This window comes from Poecilia latipinna, unplaced genomic scaffold, assembly GCF_001443285.1.
Source record: "Poecilia latipinna isolate Pla-1442-1.1 unplaced genomic scaffold, P_latipinna-1.0 Scaffold947, whole genome shotgun sequence".
Classification (NCBI taxonomy): Eukaryota; Metazoa; Chordata; class Actinopteri; order Cyprinodontiformes; family Poeciliidae; genus Poecilia; species Poecilia latipinna.
Window position 1 is genome coordinate 166,596 of NW_015113563.1, and position 20,038 is coordinate 186,633.

At 40.1% G+C, this 20,038-nt stretch overlaps 1 protein-coding gene across 1 annotated transcript; it reads left to right on the top strand.

Annotated features, from left to right (window-relative positions):
- The first annotated feature begins 5,983 nt into the window (after window positions 1-5,983).
- Window positions 5,984-19,836, top strand: LOC106957902 (ras-GEF domain-containing family member 1B-B-like). The gene is made up of 14 exons (XM_015049450.1): window positions 5,984-6,202; window positions 13,785-14,309; window positions 14,403-14,525; window positions 14,862-14,999; window positions 15,349-15,564; window positions 15,768-15,842; window positions 17,593-17,685; window positions 17,909-18,011; window positions 18,299-18,378; window positions 18,513-18,608; window positions 18,694-18,789; window positions 19,186-19,309; window positions 19,396-19,468; window positions 19,559-19,836. Exons 2-14 carry the CDS (start codon window positions 13,791-13,793, stop codon window positions 19,590-19,592), a joined length of 1,770 nt encoding a protein of 589 aa, XP_014904936.1. The 5' UTR covers window positions 5,984-6,202; window positions 13,785-13,790; the 3' UTR covers window positions 19,593-19,836.
- Window positions 19,837-20,038: the final 202 nt, after the last annotated feature.

Genomic DNA, 20,038 nt, shown 5'->3' on the forward strand with positions numbered 1-20,038 from the left:
TCTGAACCGTTCTAAATATGCAAATGTTGCGTATGTGCAATTAATTGTTTTGGTGTCAATATAATTCACATTGCCACTGAAACCATTGAGATACTGGCAACGTATGACTACATCCGTTACATTTGTGTTGCCATTTTATCCAAACATAAAAATAAAACTTGACTTGTTTCCCTCCGATCTTTAAGTGTTTTGCAAATTTTTTAGACAAATTATCACAAAAATGCTCAAATGTAAAAAAAAAAAATAAAAAAAAAAATAAAAGAATTACCTCCATTAGGGCACTTCAATAAAATTTTATTAAAACCCCGGTTCGAACCAAAAGAGGGACCAATATTATTTGACTGTGGGTGCTTTGCCGAACTATACAAATGGTAGATTGGTTGTCAAAGCTGGTACAAAATGTCCCCCAGACAGATTTTCTGCATGGTTGGTACAAAATGCCCACATGTCAAAAAGCATGTGTACCGAATGAGGACCCTTACTGAGTCAAAGAAAAGGAATTTGCTCTCATTGTTATTCCTGCTAAAGATTTGAAGTTTGAAATTGAAAAAAAATATCAGCAATAAATTTGAGCGTTAGAATGTGCCAGAAGTAATCTTAAGGGAAGATCATAGTTTTTTTTTTTTTTTTTTACTAAAACCTTTTGGCATTATTTTATACTTAAATGTCTTTGTGCCAAAGAAAGAAAACACCAGGGTGTGAAAAATTTGGTTAATCCTGGAAAGACTCTACTTTAACCAGGAAACAGGTTTTTAAATCAAAGCAGTTATGTCAAGCGTTTCTCTTATGTTTTTGCTGCATTTCAGTCGGAGCTTTTGTGAGTTGATCCAAACCTTTTATGTTCTTCTAACAGTGGTCAACATTTCATCAACCCATCAAGTTTGGAGAGTTTAATATTTGAAAAGGAGGTCTACATTATGAGTAGAAAATAAAATGAAGGAATATGTGTGTCTGTGAAGCCACGAGATACATTCTATTTGTGGAAAACACCAAACGTTTTCAAGAAGAACCAAATAATTAACATAAATTAAAAAAAAAAAATTCATATTGAGAAGAATATTGTTAATTCCCAGCTGGGTATTAACCAGTAAAAGATATATTTATTGTACCTTGCATATTTATGTTATCAGAACATAACACATCAGCACATAACAAATGTAATTAAATGTCATCCTGATTTAAGGTGACACCTCAATCAGCCTCCACTTAAGAGGTCATGGTTAAACTTGTTGGACAAGACACTACCTAACTGGTCTACTGTCTGTTAGGATCTGTGTTTTCTGTGTAGTTTTTCTGTTAGTCCAGTTTCCCCTGTGAATCTGTCTTCCCTGTTGATTGCTCCCAGCTGTATCCCGTTCCCTGATTACCTTCCCTGTGTATTTAACCCCACCTGTTGTCTTTGTCTGTGTCGGATCCTCGTCGTGTCTCACGTCTGTGTCTGTTCCTGTGCTGCCAGTATTTTCTGTTGTTCCTCCTGGTTTATCATTAAATTATCTAATTTCATCATGACTACCTGGGATTCCCGGCGTCTCTCTCACCACTCTCAACCACACAGCGTGACACTGTCAGCAACAAATATTTGATGAAGGCCTATCTTTTATAAATGCAGGTAATGCCAAACAAAAAGAGTGTGATGTCATATCCAGTAGACAACAATACAAACAGATGTTGAAAATATGATGGCGTGAGCTGGGTTTTATCACATTTACAATAGCAGCTTTGGCTTCATTTGTAACAGGAAATCTTCATCAACATTTTTGGCAGGCGGCGATGTGAACCATTCACAAAAGGAGACAAGTCTTTAAAAGTATTCATAGACCCTGTTGAATGTCAATTACTACCAGTGAAAGATGCAAGTGCCTGCACGTCTCTGCCTCCATTGGAGTGCTTTTGTCTCAGAGTGCTTCAGATCCATGAATAGATGACCACAGCCGGAAGCTGTGTGCTAAGGGTGCCTGGCGTGGGAGCGTAGGAGTCGGATTATTGAAATGAGAAGAACCCGCAGCCCCAAACGAGTCAGAAATCCGCTATTTTTGCCTGAATGGTGATGTGTCAGAATGTAAGAGGCGTCTGTGATCAGAGAAACCGAATGCCGCCTACAACCTCAGAACCCGGGCATGCTTCAAGACTAAATCGGTGTTTATGTAATTTGACATTTATGCAAGGGAGAAAAGGATCTGCCTGGATGAGGTGGATGGTGGTAATTGAGGGGGCGGGTGCATGTGCAGCCATCTTGCTTTAATTGCCATGCATTAGGTGAAATTAGAACGTGGGAAGGAGCGTTACATATATATTTACAGTATGCTCTAAACATTTAGAAAAGCAGATGAGGTGTATGAGATGTGTTTGTACAGTCATACTAAGTGAAAAGTTCAATCTGTCCAACTTCAGTGGTATCTACATGGACATACCCTAAAAACACCAGTCAAAAATGCAAAAATGTATTGCTGTTGTTTTCCGAGACCGTTGTTGCCATGATCTCCCGAATTTCTCTCTAATTCAGGCAAAACTTTGTTATGAGTTGAATGACGTCTCTTAGGTTGTGGGATGATGAAATCCTTTTGGTTCCCTGGGAGTAGGGATTATACTCCCACTGAGAGTCAACAACTGAGATTACATATTTACACAAATCAGGTGCAATTAAATGGCTTAGGAGTGCTGCAGCATAAGCAACTTACTGGCAAGGACCACGCCACAACACACAGCTTAAAAGATTTCTGGGAGAGATTTGTGGATGTTGTTGGAGAAGCAAATTTGATGGAATCATGTAGGGAGAATTGCTGCTGGAGTTGGAGACTCAGAGTGTTGGTTCTGTCTCAGTACATTGACTCCTAAAGGCCAAATAAGGACCCTCCCAAATGTTAGGGCAGGCTGAACAAATATGTCAAGTGGGTGAGAGGTTACAGAAAATGAGGGATGAAGGAAGTAGAGATGAGAGGGATGATGGAGGTATGAACGAAAGATGGCGGCAACGAGGAATGGAAGAAGAACAGAATCCTTTGCTACATTCTTCTCCTTATTTGCTGTTATTTCAATTTTTAACCTTTTCCTTTTGTTTTTGTCTCTTCATAGAAGTTGCATCATGTCTGGCGTTCTGTTTAGTTGTGACACCTTCCTCCTGCAGTTGATGACTCGCTTGGTCCTGTATTTCAGTGTTTCTAGACAAGTTTATTGGCTGAGGTTTGGTTGTGACTAACTAGCTTTTAAAACCAGCTCAGAGATCATCTGTTTAGTTGCATTTTTCTCCAAGATGAAGTCACTAACGGAGCCGCCACTGCCATTCACTTCTTACTTTTCTCTAACGTAAAAGTACTTTTTTGCACCGTGCCTGGAGATGGCATGTGTTGTGAACAGGCACTATTTAAATGAACTAAATTGAGTTAAATGAGGTGCTGAAATAATTAATCATATAAGGGAAATGAGGTAGTGATGCAGGTTGAAGGATGTTGGGATGAAGAAAGAAGGAGTACAGGAAGCATAATGAAGAAAGTAAGGATAAGGAATTAAAAGAATCAATCGTGGATAAATGTGTGAGATGAATGTAAGAGGTGTGGATGGTGGATAATGAAGAAACAGATGAGGAAAGAAGAAGGTAGGAATGAGGAGTGAAGGAGGTAGGGAGGAAGAATGAGAGATGAAGGATCTCTGGATGAGGCAGGTATGAATGAAGGATGAAAGGATAAGCGAGGTAGGAATGATGGATGAGGAACCAGGACTAACGGATGACGACAGTAGAGTAATGGGAAAATGGATGAGGGATGTTAGAGATTTCGATGAAGGATGAGGGCTTAATGAGGTTTAGATAGGAAAAGAATGAGGCAGGAATACAGGATGAATAATGAAGGGATAGTGGATTGTTAAGATTAGGATAGGGGACAAATGAGGTTGGGATGGTGGATAAGAGTTGAAAGAGGTTGAATCGATTGACAAGGGTTGAAAAAGAAACCTCTGGTAGTAACAGAGGGTGGACAATGCTTTGCAGGAAAGTTGAGTATAAAAGACATATAAATGCAACCACACCTTTAATTACCCAGACTGCAGGGTAGTTAGATGGGTGGTTGAGGCGTGGTCCTGCTGCTAAACCATACTCCATTTGTATGACTGGCTTTAAAGAGTTCTCAGAGCACATGTTGTGGGGAAGTGATCGAATAAAGTAAAAAAATAAAACGTGTTTACAATCCCACACTCTCAAACATTTTTGATTAAAAGTAGAATCAAGATAACCAAAAGGTTGTAAATTTCCTTTAAAATCTTTTATGTTAGAGTTTAAAACCATAATGAATCCCTCTTTTAATTGCACCTCTGCTCATCAAGGACACAATTGCTATTATAGACATCAAAAGTAGGAACTTTTTATTGCCAATTAGCATATTAATTAAACTATCTTGCCCACACACTGCAATCCTGTTAAATTTTTATTGGAAAAATGAGGTGCCCAAATAAAAACCCATAAAAGAAGGTTCACTAAAATAAGACAAATTAAATTGTAGTGTAGTTTATGAGCTGCATTTTTTGTAACTGATTATCAAAAGTAAGCCTTCAGATATACATAATTCCTTATACCTCCACATCATATCTGAGTCCATGAGACAACTAAAAACATGTTGAATGACCCCAAATATGTACAAAAATGGGCCTGCTTGTGTCAGATGTGAGCTCAAGCAGTCAAAGACTCAAAGCCTTAAATCTACACACTGGTTCTTTAAAACAACATGCAGGCATTCGCATGGGGTAATCTGCTCAAACCACAGGTTATATTTGAGCTTCATTCAGGCTGGGTGAGTTTAAACTGGTCTTGACTTTTTCAGCTGTTTCAGGTTAGAGTGGAGGTAAGTGATGTCAATATAAATAAAATCAGTTTCAGGTACAGTGTATGAGCTGTGGGGCTACATCAAGAAATAGTTCAACATAACTTTGAATAGTTTGACATAAGTAAAGATCTGTCATAGAAAGGTGGAGTCTTCTGAAAATTAGCACATTTGCCTTTTAACAGCTGCTCCACTGATTGCAAAGTTCAGAAGTAAAGAGCACCTTTATGCAGAAAATTACTTCAAAAACCTTGTTCTGAAATCTGGATGCAATTCACTCCATTAGCAACACAGCCCTGCAGAAAACAGTGAGGGGAAACTTATGGTCGTCTGTTCAATAGAGACCATAATGTTTTTACACCTTTTCATTAACTTTTATACAGACTTTTTCTTACCTGGTCAAGGCAAAACTACAAGACTTACAGCTGTAATTGCAGTAAAATGTGGTCCTCACTTTCAGATAGTTCCATGAAAAGGCTATCAGTATTGTGAAGTACAGTTAGAGATTAAATAAAATGGACCATGAAGACTTATAATGAAAGATGTCTAAAGCATATACTGGTATTATAATTTGTATTTGAGTCTATCTACAATATTTACCATATCTTATTGATAGGGTGGAGGGTCTTTTGTTTCTGTTTTTGTCTTGTTATCTTTTGAATGTTAATATGTTTAAAAATGTCATTTCATTAAAATTGAAAATTAATAAAACAGCTTTGAAAAAAAGGTGGTTCCAGAAAATACTCGGGGGGAGGGCTACATACAATCCACATTACTTTGAAATATTTATTTTGTAAACATCTTTGTTCTTCTGTTTTACAGTTAAGCAGTATTTTTTGATGGTCTGTCTCTTTATAGGCTGCTTCATTTACAGCCTTTTGACTCGTAAGCCACCGAGACCACCACACATCCACACACAGAAACGCATTCCTGGGGGGAAACCTTACACCTTCCATATTTCAGCTCTCCAACAAAAACACCAGCTCCTCTTGCAAGCCCTGAAAACACAGAACTAACCGAGGAGAGGCTCAGCCAATCAGAATCTTTGTAGATTTCGATTTTTGTGCCAGCTCTTCAAGTATTGGTCCGAGTATTCCTTTGAGGCTGCCGCCCCTGTCCGCTGATTGGCTAGTTTTCCCGGCTCTAGTGAAGTCATTTGAATACGTTTCGCTTTGTGGGGCTCAGTCAACACAGCCCTGCTGGTTCAAATAATTGACTCAAATATCAGGAGCGGAGACACACAATGAAGAAGAGTGCCATACGGACACATTGCTGATAGACTTATATGATCTTTTTAGCGATAGTGTGGAAGACTGTACAGATAGTTTAGATAGACATAGCTCTTATTCGAGTTAAAGCGCTTTTATTCGGACTTTGAGCGCCGTAAGTAAGAGGTAAGTTTTTTTTTCTTTTTGCTTAAACGTTATGTCTACAGATTTAGGTGCACTTAAATGGTTTTCACTTGATTTTTTTTTCTTAGAGAATGTACTTGCATTCATTTTAATAATATTAAGTATCACGAAAAGACTGAACATCCTAAAAGAAAAAGCGTGATATCAACATGTTTCAAACAGTTTTTGGTTCTTTGAAAGACAAATGCAAAGTTTAGTCTCTCTAGGTGACAATAATAACGTCCAATTTCTTCCCTGTGGAGTCACTGCATTTGTTGTTGTTATTGTTTACCGCCCATGTGAGTTTATAATTAGACTGGCAGTCAGATAGAAGCAAACATTACTCACCCAGCACCTGTGGTTGCACAGCATGGTTTCTCTACAGTCAGCCTCTACTTTTTTTTAACTGTGTTATGACTCAGTAAGAAGCTCATAATGTGGAACAGGCGTGTGGTCTGCTGTGTGAGAGAGAAACTTACAGATTTTGAGTGTGTGTGTGTGTGTGTGTCTGTAGGGAAAGAATGGGAAAATGTGTGTGAAGCTTGATGTTTGGCCAGGCTTTATTCCTCCCTTCATTGGCTGTAATCTGGCACCTTCAAGCATCTTCCAAGCATTTTCTCTACAGGCAGCATAATTAATTATTGGTTAACCTTAGTTACTGTTACTACAGAAGCGAGAATATCAGATTTGAAAATAATGAAATAAAGTTACAATGTTCCATGTAGTAATTGGTGAAGTTTTGTGTTTTTATGTAATTCACGTTGAAATTAAATAAAAGCATAGGTATTTTTACTTTTTTTTTAATTTACCCTGCAAAAACTTGCAGAAAAACAGTACAATATATAAAAGTAATATAAAATACAGGATTTCAGTTTTATGTAACGTCTGTTTTAATGTAAAGATTTAAGCAGAAATGAAAACAGAATAAAGTAAATAATACCCCTCAGGTGCTTATTTTATAGAATATTTTAGCTTTTCTGGCAATGTGCAGAAACAAGTGGGGGAGGGTCTGTGCTGTGTGTGTGTGGTCCATACTGTAAACACAACTCTGGTCACTCTAGATCTCATTAAAAGAATTTGGAATGGTATTATGGAAAATTTCAACAAGCTTTTAAAAACCTTTGTGACAAATGGTCTGAGGTGTTCCTAGAGTCTTGAAAAGTCTGGAAAAATACATAATTTGAATGTTTTCAGACACTAGTCCTTATTCTATTATATAACAAATAAAAAAAAAAAAAGAAACGATCCTCCTGTCTGCATAAGGAGCTTTTTACACTGATTTATTTGGATGCTGTCCTCTGTCTTTAGTCTGAGATAACTTCTTGTCCAATTCATTGATTGTTTTGGTTTTTAAGCTGTTTTAAATATCCCATAAAATAAAAGCAATAAAATGACCACGCTGATAAATGTGAAGCAAATTTCATGATTTGTTGAACTTACAAGCCCCAAACAAATGGATGTTTTGCACTCAAATGCCAAGAAAGTTACAGAAATCCCAGCGGAAAGCTAGATTTCTTTCTAATTCTTTTTTTGGAGCACTGAATTAGATTTGTAGACAAGAGAAACTGTGTGTGTGGGAGAGAGCTTAGAGCCCCGCAGCTGAGGAGATAACGTGTCTTTATCCTTTTTTGTCTCTGGGTTAATACTGTACTAGCCTACCAAATGATCCAAGCAGCAGGTGTGTTTGTGACACAAACCTGAAACCACGAGGTATCCCTTGCTTCAATGCACTGCTGGATAACCTGTTTATCAGTGAATCTGGCTTGGGCTCTGGTTCCTTTATCAGATTGTCGTAATGGTCACTGGGTCTGCCTAAAGTGGCTGCAGGATCCCCCTTCTGACCCACACGCTTCCTCAAGCGTTTGTTTGGGCTCGGGGCTGTTTCCTCGTTATGTTAGTGGAGCACTTTTCCCGCTACGTGAATGACGTGGGAAAGCTGCATGATGAATTAGCTGTGAGTGTTACCCAGGCTGTTAAAGCAACATTCGGTAACCCTCAAACACACAAATGTGTTAAGTGGAAGCAAGTGGTTGATTATCTTTTTCAACTGGCATGAGGAAAATGCTAAAATATGCCTGCTTCTGTGAAGCTCACCTTATTTTGTGTTTATGTTGTGTTAGAACTAAAAATGCACCATTTATTGGTCGCTACCAATTTTTGGCTTTGTTTGAGGATACCGTGCATCCAGTCACAAGTTCCTCACCTTTATTTGTTTGTCATGAAATTAGAACTAGTTTACTAATGAAAATGCTACTTGATTATGTGTTTAAAGACAAAAAAAGGTGAGTTTTCACTTTATGCATAACAGATTTCATCCATCCATACTGAACTTTTTTTTTTAATTTACTGTATACTGTAATGTTTATTTTAAATGACTTGCATTGAAAGTGTGTGTTGTTTCAATTAAAAGTAAGCTTTTATTAAACCAGAAGTTTAATAAAATTATATAAAAAGTCTCAATATCCAACCTGATAATACAAGAAAAAAAAAAAAAACCCGGTTGATTTTGATCACTGGCTGATTGTTTAGTGCATCAGTTGTTAGAATGCATCCAAAACCTTAGAAGGTTACTCCTGATTTTAACTTTTTAACTTAATTCAACAGAGTTGCTGTGAGTGCAAAACCAAAATCAGGAGTAGCAGGAAGAACTTGCTAAACTAGTAAATGTATGAGTTTTGACCTCTGAGCTTTTCTTTTGACCTTACAACAAAGATGGTAGCTGAGATTTTTTTCTTGGTTTCATTTTCTACTCGAAATAACTTAATTTACCAGTTCTGTTGGCTTTAATCAGATCTTGTTAAATATACATATGAATCTGTTAGAGGTTGAGAGCATATCTGGGTGTAACCAAAAGTATTTAAATGGAAACTAATCACATCACTGTGCACTTTAGTCTTTCTTCGCATAACCTGAATGTCACCCATGACATCCATCCAGTGATATTAGAGAAATTTCAAAGTGAAACTTTTGCTCCCTTTTGTTTTCTGGATACTTGTGCAGCACATGTAAAACCATCATTTGCAATATGGATGACGAAGGATTCATGTCATCTAAGTCCAGGTTAACAAGTATGACTTAGGAATGTCCTTCAGTCTTGAATGCATTCCTTGCTCACACCTCATACCTGTTGTTGTCTTATTGGTGTCAAAGTACATGAGGTGCAGAGTTCAGCTGAGATAGCAGCTCTGGCACGTTTCCACTCTGACAAACTGTTTTACAGCTACTCTTATCAGATGCAGGTTGTTCCTTCAGTCCCAGAAACCTCCCAAATGTTCGGTGTGTGTTAACTGCTTCATGCTGGACTTCAGTCTTAATGAGGACAGGTTTCTATTGTACTAATTAAACTGTATTCTGCTTTCAGATAAGCATCCAGACTGTATAGAGCTTCACAAGTGGTTCCAAGGATGAAAGTTGTTTTTTATTTTAATTTGACTGGAAGTCTTTTGAATATCTGTGCAAACAGTTTTTTTGTTTTTGTTTTTGGTCAGCATGTACAGTCAATTTGCTTTGAATAAGCACAAAACAGAATGACCGAGGTAGCCGCGGACTGTTTGCATGCTATTTTTCATGAGTGCAAAGTTTTGCTGTCGGTCAGTGCTGCGTGTGCATAAATGTGAAACCTCAAAGTCTGTTTTGCACAATTTTTGGAGTTGCTGCTGTCTGTCCTTGAGGTTTACGAAACGCTTAAGTCAACACGTTGGTCTGGAGGTACTCCTTTTCCCAAGAGCACACAGACATTTACATTTGCACCTAAACATTAAGAGTAGATTATGACTTTCTGGCTCAAACTAAGGTTTGCTCGTACGACTGATTGAAAAATGATCCTAGGAGCCAGAGTGTGCGAAAGCTGCTGTGTGTGTCCAATGTGCTCTGATCTCTTCTGATCTCCTCCTGGGGGTCTTTGTGTTTTTGTTAATGCCATGACAGGAGAGATAATGCCTCTATTGTTGTAGAACCCCCACCATCTCGTTGGTCTCAGCAACGCACTGTGCTTGTTTTGAAACCATGCGGAACGTGGAAACTTTAAAGATTGTGCATCAGAAGAAAAAGGTATGCAAAACATTAGGAAAACAACAAGAAAAGCACCAAACTGTTTGAATCGATCAAAACTGACTTCAAAAAGCAGGCTAACCATTTTAGGTCTGTATGGAGAGATTTAGTGAGAAAGTAGCTTTTGACTAGATGTTGATTTCTAGCTTGAAGACTGCTGACTGACTGGTCGGAAACTCTGGAATCCAGTCTGTTTTCTATCAGTAAAAACAAAACTCTTTGGTATCAATGCAATTATCTAGAGAAGAAGACTCTTTCAGTATCGGTGTGAACAATTTACTTCTTATGAAAGAGAGCAAGAATTCCAGCTGATAACAAGAAGGCTGAACAAACCAAAGTGATGTTTTCAAAATATGTGCGTAATGGGGCACACTCTATTTGGAAATGTTGGAAAATTTTGGGAAATCTCCATCTTCTGCTGCTTAATGCTAATCATGCTAACAATAAAGATGCTAAGACAGATGAAGGTGTAATTTTTTTTTTGTCTTTATTTAAAATGTACACAAAATTTAGTTGAACAGTAAACTTTGTGAGATCGCCTCTGCTTCCAAAGTATAAATAATTAATGTGTGACTGAGGCAGAAGGCTATAAGAATACAGACAAATCTGAATTGTTTTTAGGCAGGATCGAAAGAAAAAAAATTTGAAAAAAAAAAAAAAAAAAAAAAAAAAAAGGGTCATCGGAAATTTCCCACAAAACAATGATTGGTGCGTTTCCAGTACTTGAGGAAAAGTTTTCTGCATTTCTGTCTACCCACATCAAACCGACCCATAAGGCTGCAGTTTCAAAGTTTGCAAGCGAGCGAATGCAAACAATCCCCTTTAATATGCAGCTATTTTGCCGATGCCATTTTTAATCCGTCCGAAAGGGAATCCAACCTATGATTTAGAAAGAGTGCAATTTCAGCACCGCAGTGTGGAAGCCACAACAACCCAAAACGGGGTCAACTATTCAGGAAGTGGGTCTGGAAAAATCGCCACTGGTTTCGAATTCCGAGACATGCTACCCCACTGAAAACATAAACACAGAGACACAGAGGAAATATTAGCCATTGGACTCTTATCTCAGCTTTTAACGCCTTTGACTTTGTTTTTCGGTAAAGACGCTGTGATCTTTTAACCGAGTCAGAAAGTTAACAGCAAGCTGAGATCACAGAGTGTAGAGTTGGACAGGCCTCCTCAGGCAGGATGCCAGAAGCTGCGGTATCCTTGTGACTGTGTGTGTGTCTGCATGTTTGCATTGCTCCTCCCGTCTTGCATTTGTGTGTGACTTGTGCATACGAGTCTGGATTATGCTGGCATCGGGGCAAGGCGCCATGGTGGATGAGGGTGTGTGAGAGAGTGTGTAAGATGTTGGCTGAAACAGACTCCACAGTTGGCGCAGGAATGGACAAACAAAACTCTGCTGGATTCCTGCGGGGTTTTCTGTTTTCTGGCACACGCGTGTGTGTGCGCCAAACGTTCCAGACGTATATATGCATGGGATTCATGGACAGTAGCAGGATAAAGATGGCTCCAGTGCTAAAGTACGCTCCACTGGCGATCTGGGATCAGCTTACCGACCTCGGATCCAATTATTTTAACTGTTAAGACAGAGAAATCATTGCTGACTTGAGAGATCATCCATTTGTCATGATGTTTTCCGCCCACATGCTGCACTACTGCCAACAAGTTCACTTCAAGAATGTGGTAAACGATACAGTGAAATAGGGTGGAGCACACATTTCTTACGAGCTCATTTGTAAAATTCCCAAGAAATGGACTCATTGGAGAATCATTTCCAAAAAAGATGGCTTTATAAAGCGTTGACAACACCAAATAACAAATAGAGGAGATCTAAAATTAAGCGATTAGGTGCGATTATCGTCACAGACACTTGCTGAGTCTCGGCTTTGAGAGACAGAGTGAGATATTTTCACAATAGCTGAACGCAGTTTAAACATCAACCACATTCCCAGGGCATGAGGTGGACAGGGATACTGTAACACCAGGAAATCTACAGCACTGCAGGAGATATAGCTTTGTCTTCATGTTGACTGAAGGGTAGTCAGCTAACTACAAAAGTAATACATTAAATAAAGCTGGATTAAATGATGTGGTGAGAACGTGTTATTATAACTCTGCCTTACTGCAATTAAGCCAGTCTTAAACCTAAAAAAACCCCATAATTTAAAACGGCAGCAGTGGCTTTTGAGGAAATGGTTCACCATAAAAAAGAAATATGATGGTTTTGGATATAAAGGGAATTAGTTGAAGTGAATTTGCTTCATTCAACACCTCTTTGAAACTTGTCTGGTTCAGTTTGTATTGATTATGGATATTTTACACTGAAACAGTGTTTGAAAATGACTGCTAATTATTTTTTTTAAATATACTCCACCCTTCCACCCACAACATATCCACACATTAAAAAAAAAATAAAAAATAGGGCGAGGACTTTACACGGCTTCACGATGCAGGCTTAGTTCCCCTTTTTGCTCATGTATTTCTAACATAGCATGAAAAGTGTGAGATTAGATGTTTTTACAACATGGTTCTAAAAACAAAAACTCACTAAACATATCTGGGGCAGAAAATGCAGATATGAAATTTAATTTATCATCTTTAATTTAATTTAATTCAATTCAATTATTTTCTTTTGTACAGCTCCACTTTACAACAGATTTGACCTCAATGCTCTTAAACCACCTGTAGGGTGTTTTCACACCTGATAGCTCTGTACACTCTGCTCAGTTGGTGGCCAAGATTGCAACATTTGTTAAATTTTCAGCTGGTGTGGTTCTCTTTCACACTGCAGTGTATCAAACAAATCAAACCCTTTTAAGAACCTGTTCCCCTCCTTGCCTGTGGTGGCGCTGCACCACAAACCAGTGAAGAAAGCGAAATGAAAACCTGTGAAGAAGACATGAGCGCAACTTCTTTTTTCGTAAACAAATGGAGCAGTGTTAGATTTTAACTGGTGTAGAATTTCCCGCTATGGCTAGAGTCATGCGTTTGTTTGGTTATACCAGAATGCCCCGTGCTGTAGTCCACATCCTGTTTTCGGAGCAGTCGCTAGTTCGCTTGCATTCTCATATTAATTCGAACCGTGCCAGAGTTCACTTCAACCAAACCGAGACCGAGGTTTTTAGGCAGACCAGATTTTGCTCTTTTGGTTCTTATCGGAGTTCGATTACATTTCCCCAAGCAAACCGGACTTTCTAGGCAAACGAACTAGAGGTTGATTAAAGCAGCCTCTAGCTTTAATCTAGAATACGGCCTAAAAGACAAACAGGTTTAAAAAGATCCAAGCTCAGATCCAGGTACTTACAGTCAAATTCAATCTTAACTTAATAGTGTACATTTAAATTAAATGCCACTTGGTTTAAAGCTGTCTATGTATGGAAGCCCAGCTAACTGTATGGAGATATTTTATCCTGAGCAAGCATGTGGTGAAAGTGGAAAGTAACCCCAGCTTTTTAGCAGCAGATCCATGCTCAGTATGAGTGCCCACCTCTAAAATCTTCATATTTGTGTGTCTTCTTTTCTTTTAAAGGTGATCATGCCCCCAACAACGCCCTACGCAGGAAAGTTCAACTCCTGCCCATCGTACGGCAACAACAACCATGTTCAGCCTCCGAGCCCGTACCACAGCGGCTCCGCTCCGAAACCGTCCAGAGACAACATCTACAACGGCCCCTACTCCCCAACCGAAAACCCTTACGATGTGCCGCAGCCTCACAGCGCGTATCGGACCACCTCCGTCTCCTCAGTGAGCACCAAGGAGCACCATTACGGCAGCAGCTGTACCATTTCGGAGAACCCGTACTCCTCGCCACAGCCCCACAGCCCTCGCCAGCACAGCACTTCCTGTCCGGGCCGAGCGTACCGCCACACGAGCAGCAGCTGCAGCAGTGAACACTCCTGCCGGAGCAACGGGGCTGCAGCGAAAGCTCGGCTCTACGGTCACGGCGTCGCCACCAGCTATGGGGAGATGTGTTATCACGACAACAGCTTGGTTTCAGCTTCTCTTGAGGCGCTGATCCAGCATCTGGTTCCCACTGTGGATTATTACCCTGACGTATGTAGCCATTCTACTTTTTTAAGGATTATGCGGTAAATTCTGTAGTAGTTGTAAAAGAATCCTAACTTATTTCTGCTTCCTGATCTTCAGAGGTCATATGTCTTCACCTTCCTGCTGAGTTCGCGCCTCTTCCTGCACCCATACGAGCTCATGACCAGGGTTTGTCACTTGTGTGTGGAGCAGCAGCGGTCCGGAGATGCCCTGCTGGATAAGGTGGGTGGACCTTCACACAGACACAGACACACACACACACACACACACACACACACACACACACACACACACACACACACAAACAAAGGCACAGACATGTGCAGGTGTATTTATTTCACACACTGTCACTCTCACTTAGTCCCACACAATTTCACTCCCACTAACAAACCCGCAAATCCAGGAGAATAAAGAAAGAAAGAGATCTCACTGCAGTGCAGCAGGGATTTAAGCCAAATCCAGATACCAGAGAGAAGAAGTCATATTCACACATAACAGATTTTAAATTATCGTCATGACATCATTAGACTGACTCTATGCCGTCCGCAACATGTTCAGATCCGTTTCCGTGAGGTGGCACCGAAACTGGTGCAGCTGCTGACGGAGTGGACGGAAACCTTTCCATACGACTTCAGAGACGACCGCATGATGCGATGCCTGAAGGACATGACGCTCCACGTGGCTCGAGGGGATGAGGTAAGCATCCAACCAGCCATCCAACCAACCATCCATCAGTTGGATGGATGGTTGGTCAGTCCATCCAACCACGTAACCACCCACCCATCCATCAAACCATCCAAACAACCAACCAACCAACCATCAATCCACTCAACAATGCAACCATCCAGCCATCAATCCAACCATGGGTGGACACATCCATTGAACCATCCAACCAGCCATCCCACAACCACTCATTCATCCACCCATCTTGTGTTTCTTCTGTTCGTCCAGCCATAAACTATTCTATCCATCCATCTATCTGTAGGAACCACACCTAGATTAGTGTCATTGTTTAGTTCATTTGTGTCTTCATGTGTGTCTCTAGTATTCTTGGCGGGCCATGCAGCAGATGACCCAGCGTCTCATCAAGCGCCTGTCCGCCCTCGGTCAGTACGAGGAAGCCGTGGCTACGCTCAACGCTGCGGCGCAGGAACGTCCCGCTTCGCTGAAGACCAAACAGGCTTCAGCTCAAAGGGCCGACATACTGAGCGCGTGCGACGATCCTTTCATCCTCGCTCAGCAGCTGACACACATTGAACTGGTAAGAGGTCGGATAACGAAAGGTTAAATAAGAATTAGGTTACTTTTAGCAGTTCTTTTGTAGGGCTTGGTGCCAGACGGTCACTCTGGTGTTTTATCTATTTTTAACACAGCAGACACATAAAGTAGCTAGAATACATTTACCATATTTTACATCAGCTGTCATTTTTTCTGACGTTTCTCTGCCTGATGTTTTGCCTTTAGGATAGACTGAGCTTCATTGGTCCTGAGGAGTTTATTCAATCTTTTGCGATGAAGGATCCTCTGGAAAACCACAAGGTAAAGTTGAGTGGAAACATTTTATGTGACTGACCAGCACAAGTTGGTTTTAATTTGTGAAATGGAAGGGGAAAAAAATACAGATTTCATTTTCTAGTTTGGGTTCATCAAATTAAATCCAGATGAAATACAATATAGCTTGTATTTGAAAGGTGATGAAATGTACTAAAGGTTGGATATATTTTTTGCAAGGTATTGAGTCGTGGTGTGCTTCTGACCAAATATTTCACACAAGTGTGATTTCTCATCCAGTCTTGTTAAATTTTCACATATTTTAGCCCAGACAGCCCGGAGCAGCTTCCTTTTGTTTTCAGTTTCAGCATGAGACAATGATAGGTTAGGGTTAGGGTTGCTTTATTCTCAAGAAAGCTTGAAAACACAGCAAAATAACCTGTTCATAATTATCCACATCAAAGTCCCGACCCAGACGAACCACACATTGTTGCTATTTTTAAGCCGTTTGATTTGAATTTTGATTTTTGACTGTGTTCTGGGCCTGCTTTGAGTGTTGTGGACATCTCCAGTTTGAGTTTATTTGCCACAGAAACCACATGAAAGAGTCTCGCGGCAGATAGAAGGGGACTTGTTCGGCTTTCTGCTTTGCTTTTATCTGAGCTCTTGAAAATGTCTGGAAGAGAACAAAAAGAGCCTTTGCTGTGTGCGTGTCTCAGTTCGTCGGAGAGAAGGTTCTTTTCCACGCCAAGAGACCCTAGAAATCAGCTGAAGGGTCGCTCTCAGTCGGCGTTTGCCGCTGCCGTGCTCCCACCTGCTTTGCTGCAGTTACATAAGAGCCACTTTGTGTAAAAGAGCAGTTGAGTCACTAAAAAAAAAAGGGGTCCCGAGGTGTAGAGAGGGGGAAGTTTGGAGTGGAGTGGGATGCCGGTGTTGTGTAAGCTTTTAGTGGCGCCTCAAACCTCTGGGATTGCATCATCACGGCCAGTTTATTTATACACAGCTTTCATAATGTTTATTTATGCAAGAGGACCTTTGGAAAACAGGTTTGCCACATTAGAAACCACGTGTTTAATGGAAAAGCCAGGGGACCCAGAAAGCATATGTACGTAAAAGGAGACGCGTCGGAGTGTGACGGTGGCAGATTGTGTGGGTGTGAAAAGCCGACAGGACCTATTAAGGAAGAAAGTTATGGAAGAGAAGCAGCTTTAAGAAATAAGCAGATGTGGCGCATCATGTGAGATTTTATCTCATTAGACCGAAGCAATTTTTTTGATTCTGTTTGAGATTAGTTGAGGACTATTCAATACAGAGCATGCATCATCCGTTTTATTACACTTCAGCCTGTTAAGCTCACAGCAGTTAAATTCATTTTAATGTCTGAAGGTGAGAAATATGTACAAACGTCTAAAAGAATTAAATTGAGAACAAGTGAGATGTTGCCAAAGACTATCAGACATCAAATAATTTGTTATACATAACATTTTGAACACCATACCCAAGGAATCTCATTTTTTTCAAACCCTGTCAACATACTTAAATTAGCAACCAAGCAAATATAACACAGCAGCAGTGAATGGAAGCAGCTAAAAATCTCACTTCTTTTCTTTTTTTTTGCAATGTAGCTACTCTGTAGTTGTTATTCTGACAAAACAAAACGAAGTACTAAAACAAAGATAATTATTTGCCAGTAAGGTTAGTTTAGTATCTGTGTAGGCATTACTTGGTCTGGTTCTGGAAGAGTTTCCTCCTTCTTTAAATGTTTACCAACAATTCTCTTCTTCCGTTCCTCCTCCAGGGTTTCTTCCGGAAACGTAAAACCAGTAACCTGGAGGCCTACGTCAGCTGGTTCAACAGGCTCAGCTACTTGGTGGCAACAGAGATCTGCATGGTATGTTTCACACAAACAAGCTGATTAGTTGTTGGAGAACAATCTCTAGTTCTTATAGTTGCACAATTTTGATGGGAATAGTAAACTTAAATAACCAAAATAACTCGACAGTGCCTAACAAGGAAAAGTATATGCACGTAAACATGCTGTAAATGTAAATGGCGTTTAAGCTCTTCCTATATTTAGAAGCAGATTTTAAATCTTTTATTTCTTTTTATTCAAGCCAGCGAAGAAGAAACACCGAGCGCGGATCATAGAGTTCTTCATCGATGTGGCTCAGGAGTGTTTCAACATCGGCAACTTTAACTCTCTCATGGCGATCATCAGTGAGTATTTGATTCGTTTTTATTAAGAATCTGTACCAGTTGTCCTGTAATTTTTGGTAATTTTTGCTGTAAAACATGGCAAGGAGAAAGAAAGAAAAAATCAACCGTTGCTCTCTTGGTGTCTTTGTAGAGCAGAGCCACTGAATTGACTAAAGCCAACAAATGCAGTGCCAGCTGTAGTTTAGGCTGACTTTAATCAGTTTAGGGGAGTCTAAACTCAGTTAGCGGAGGCCTGGAGCTCTGCAGGCTGCGCTTCGTCTCTAAACGCTTTCTCCTGTGTCTCTCAGCTGGGATGAACATGAGTCCGGTCGCCAGACTGAAGAAAACCTGGAATAAAGTCAACACAGACAAGTTTGAAATCCTGGAGGTCAGAATTATTCACACACACACGTCAGCAGTTCGCAGATTAGATGCTCTAGTTTTCAGCTCAGCTGTGGATCTTTGAAACGTCAGCAGTGGTTTTGTTGCCTGCTGACGTCCGATGTGTGTGATCTCATCCAGCACCAGATGGACCCGTCTAGTAACTTCAGCAACTACCGCACGGCGCTCCGCGGCGCCACCCAGAGGTCCGAGACCGCACATAGCAGCCAGGAGAAGGTGAGGGAGCCCGGAGCATGCTGCTCATTGAAAAAGAAAAACATTCTTCTTCTACATTTAAAGTAACTAAATCTCCTTCCTGCAGATTGTGATTCCGTTCTTCAGCCTCCTCATTAAAGACATCTACTTCCTGAATGAAGGCTGTGCCAACAGGCTGTCAAACGGACACATCAACTTTGAGGTCAGTTCAAAGCATTTTTCAAAATAAAAACTGGAGAAGTGACTTTCTCACACAGACCAACAGCTCCCCCTTGTGGAGGAGCTGTTGAATCGCATGAGAGTTTCTAGTGGAAATTATGAGACAAAACTAACTTAGAAGAAACTTCAGCAAGAAGTAGGAACGTGTTTTAAGACAATTACTTTTTATTTATGGAAAAAGCACTTGCTATAAGTGAAATAATCTGCCAGTGAAACAAGACATTTTAACTTATAATATGGGAATTTTTTTTCTTTCTTCTTCTGAAAAATTTCAGAATTTGAACCTTTAGAATGTGTGGAAACTGGACAGATTTCCTGGCTTTAGAAACCTGAACAGATGCATGTCATCACGATTATTGTTTTCGCGACATTTTTACAGAAACTGTGGGAGCTGGCGAAGCAAGTGAGCGAGTTCCTGGTTTGGCGCCAGGTGATTTGTCCATTCGACAGAGACCGCCGCATTCTTCAGTATCTGGTCACCACGTCCGTTTACACCGAAGACGGTCAGTACAAATTAGAACACTTTCACATCAACTATCAATTTTGTAAGCCACGGGGAAACGAAGCTCAATTTGTGTTGTTGTTGCAGAGCTGCACCTGGCCTCCTACGAGAGCGAAGGACCAGAAAACAACATGGAGAAAGACAGCCGCAGGTCTCTGAGGTGGGTGCAGCAACATTTTCGATAAATAATTCATATAGGGAAATAAGCCAATATGGAAATTAATAACTTTTTCTTTGTTTTAACTTCCAGATCTTCCCTTCTCCATCGAGAAAACCGCTCTTAAGACGTTTTCTCTACTTTCGATTTATATTCCCAAGCCCAAAGTTTACATTCTGGATCCAAGCGAGCTCCTGCAGAACAACGGATGCAGCTTAAGCATCATCAACAATAAAGAAGTTCTTTTCAACCCTTTGGGACTACAACGAGTGCCAGTAATTTTACATAAAGAAAAACTTAAGTGCCAGAAACATAACTCCATCGTGAAGCTAGGATTTGTTTTTTGAAGAAAAAACAAAAAAACATCTAAACACACTTAAAGGACAACAGGCAAAAATGTGCATGGACTTGTATTCCTAAGTACCAGTGAACAGATGTTCAACATGTTTACAGCTGCTGAATAAGAGTTATGGACAGAAAGAGCCATAATGAATTAATTTGTGTCATAAATTACAGACTTTAAGTTGCTTGTACACGGTGGTGCGGCTGTACCTTCAACTGATCCATCTCAAT

What these genes read in the sequence shown, in the direction of transcription:
- LOC106957902 (XM_015049450.1), top strand. Translation starts at nt 13,791, where the DNA reads ATGCCCCCAACAACGCCCTACGCAGGAAAGTTCAACTCCTGCCCATCG. An exon ending in AGCTGACACACATTGAACTG is followed by an intron (nt 15,565 to 15,767) that starts GTAAGAGGTCGG and finishes TTTTGCCTTTAG; the next exon opens with GATAGACTGAGCTTCATTGG. An exon ending in GACAGCCGCAGGTCTCTGAG is followed by an intron (nt 19,469 to 19,558) that starts GTGGGTGCAGCA and finishes TTTAACTTCCAG; the next exon opens with ATCTTCCCTTCTCCATCGAG.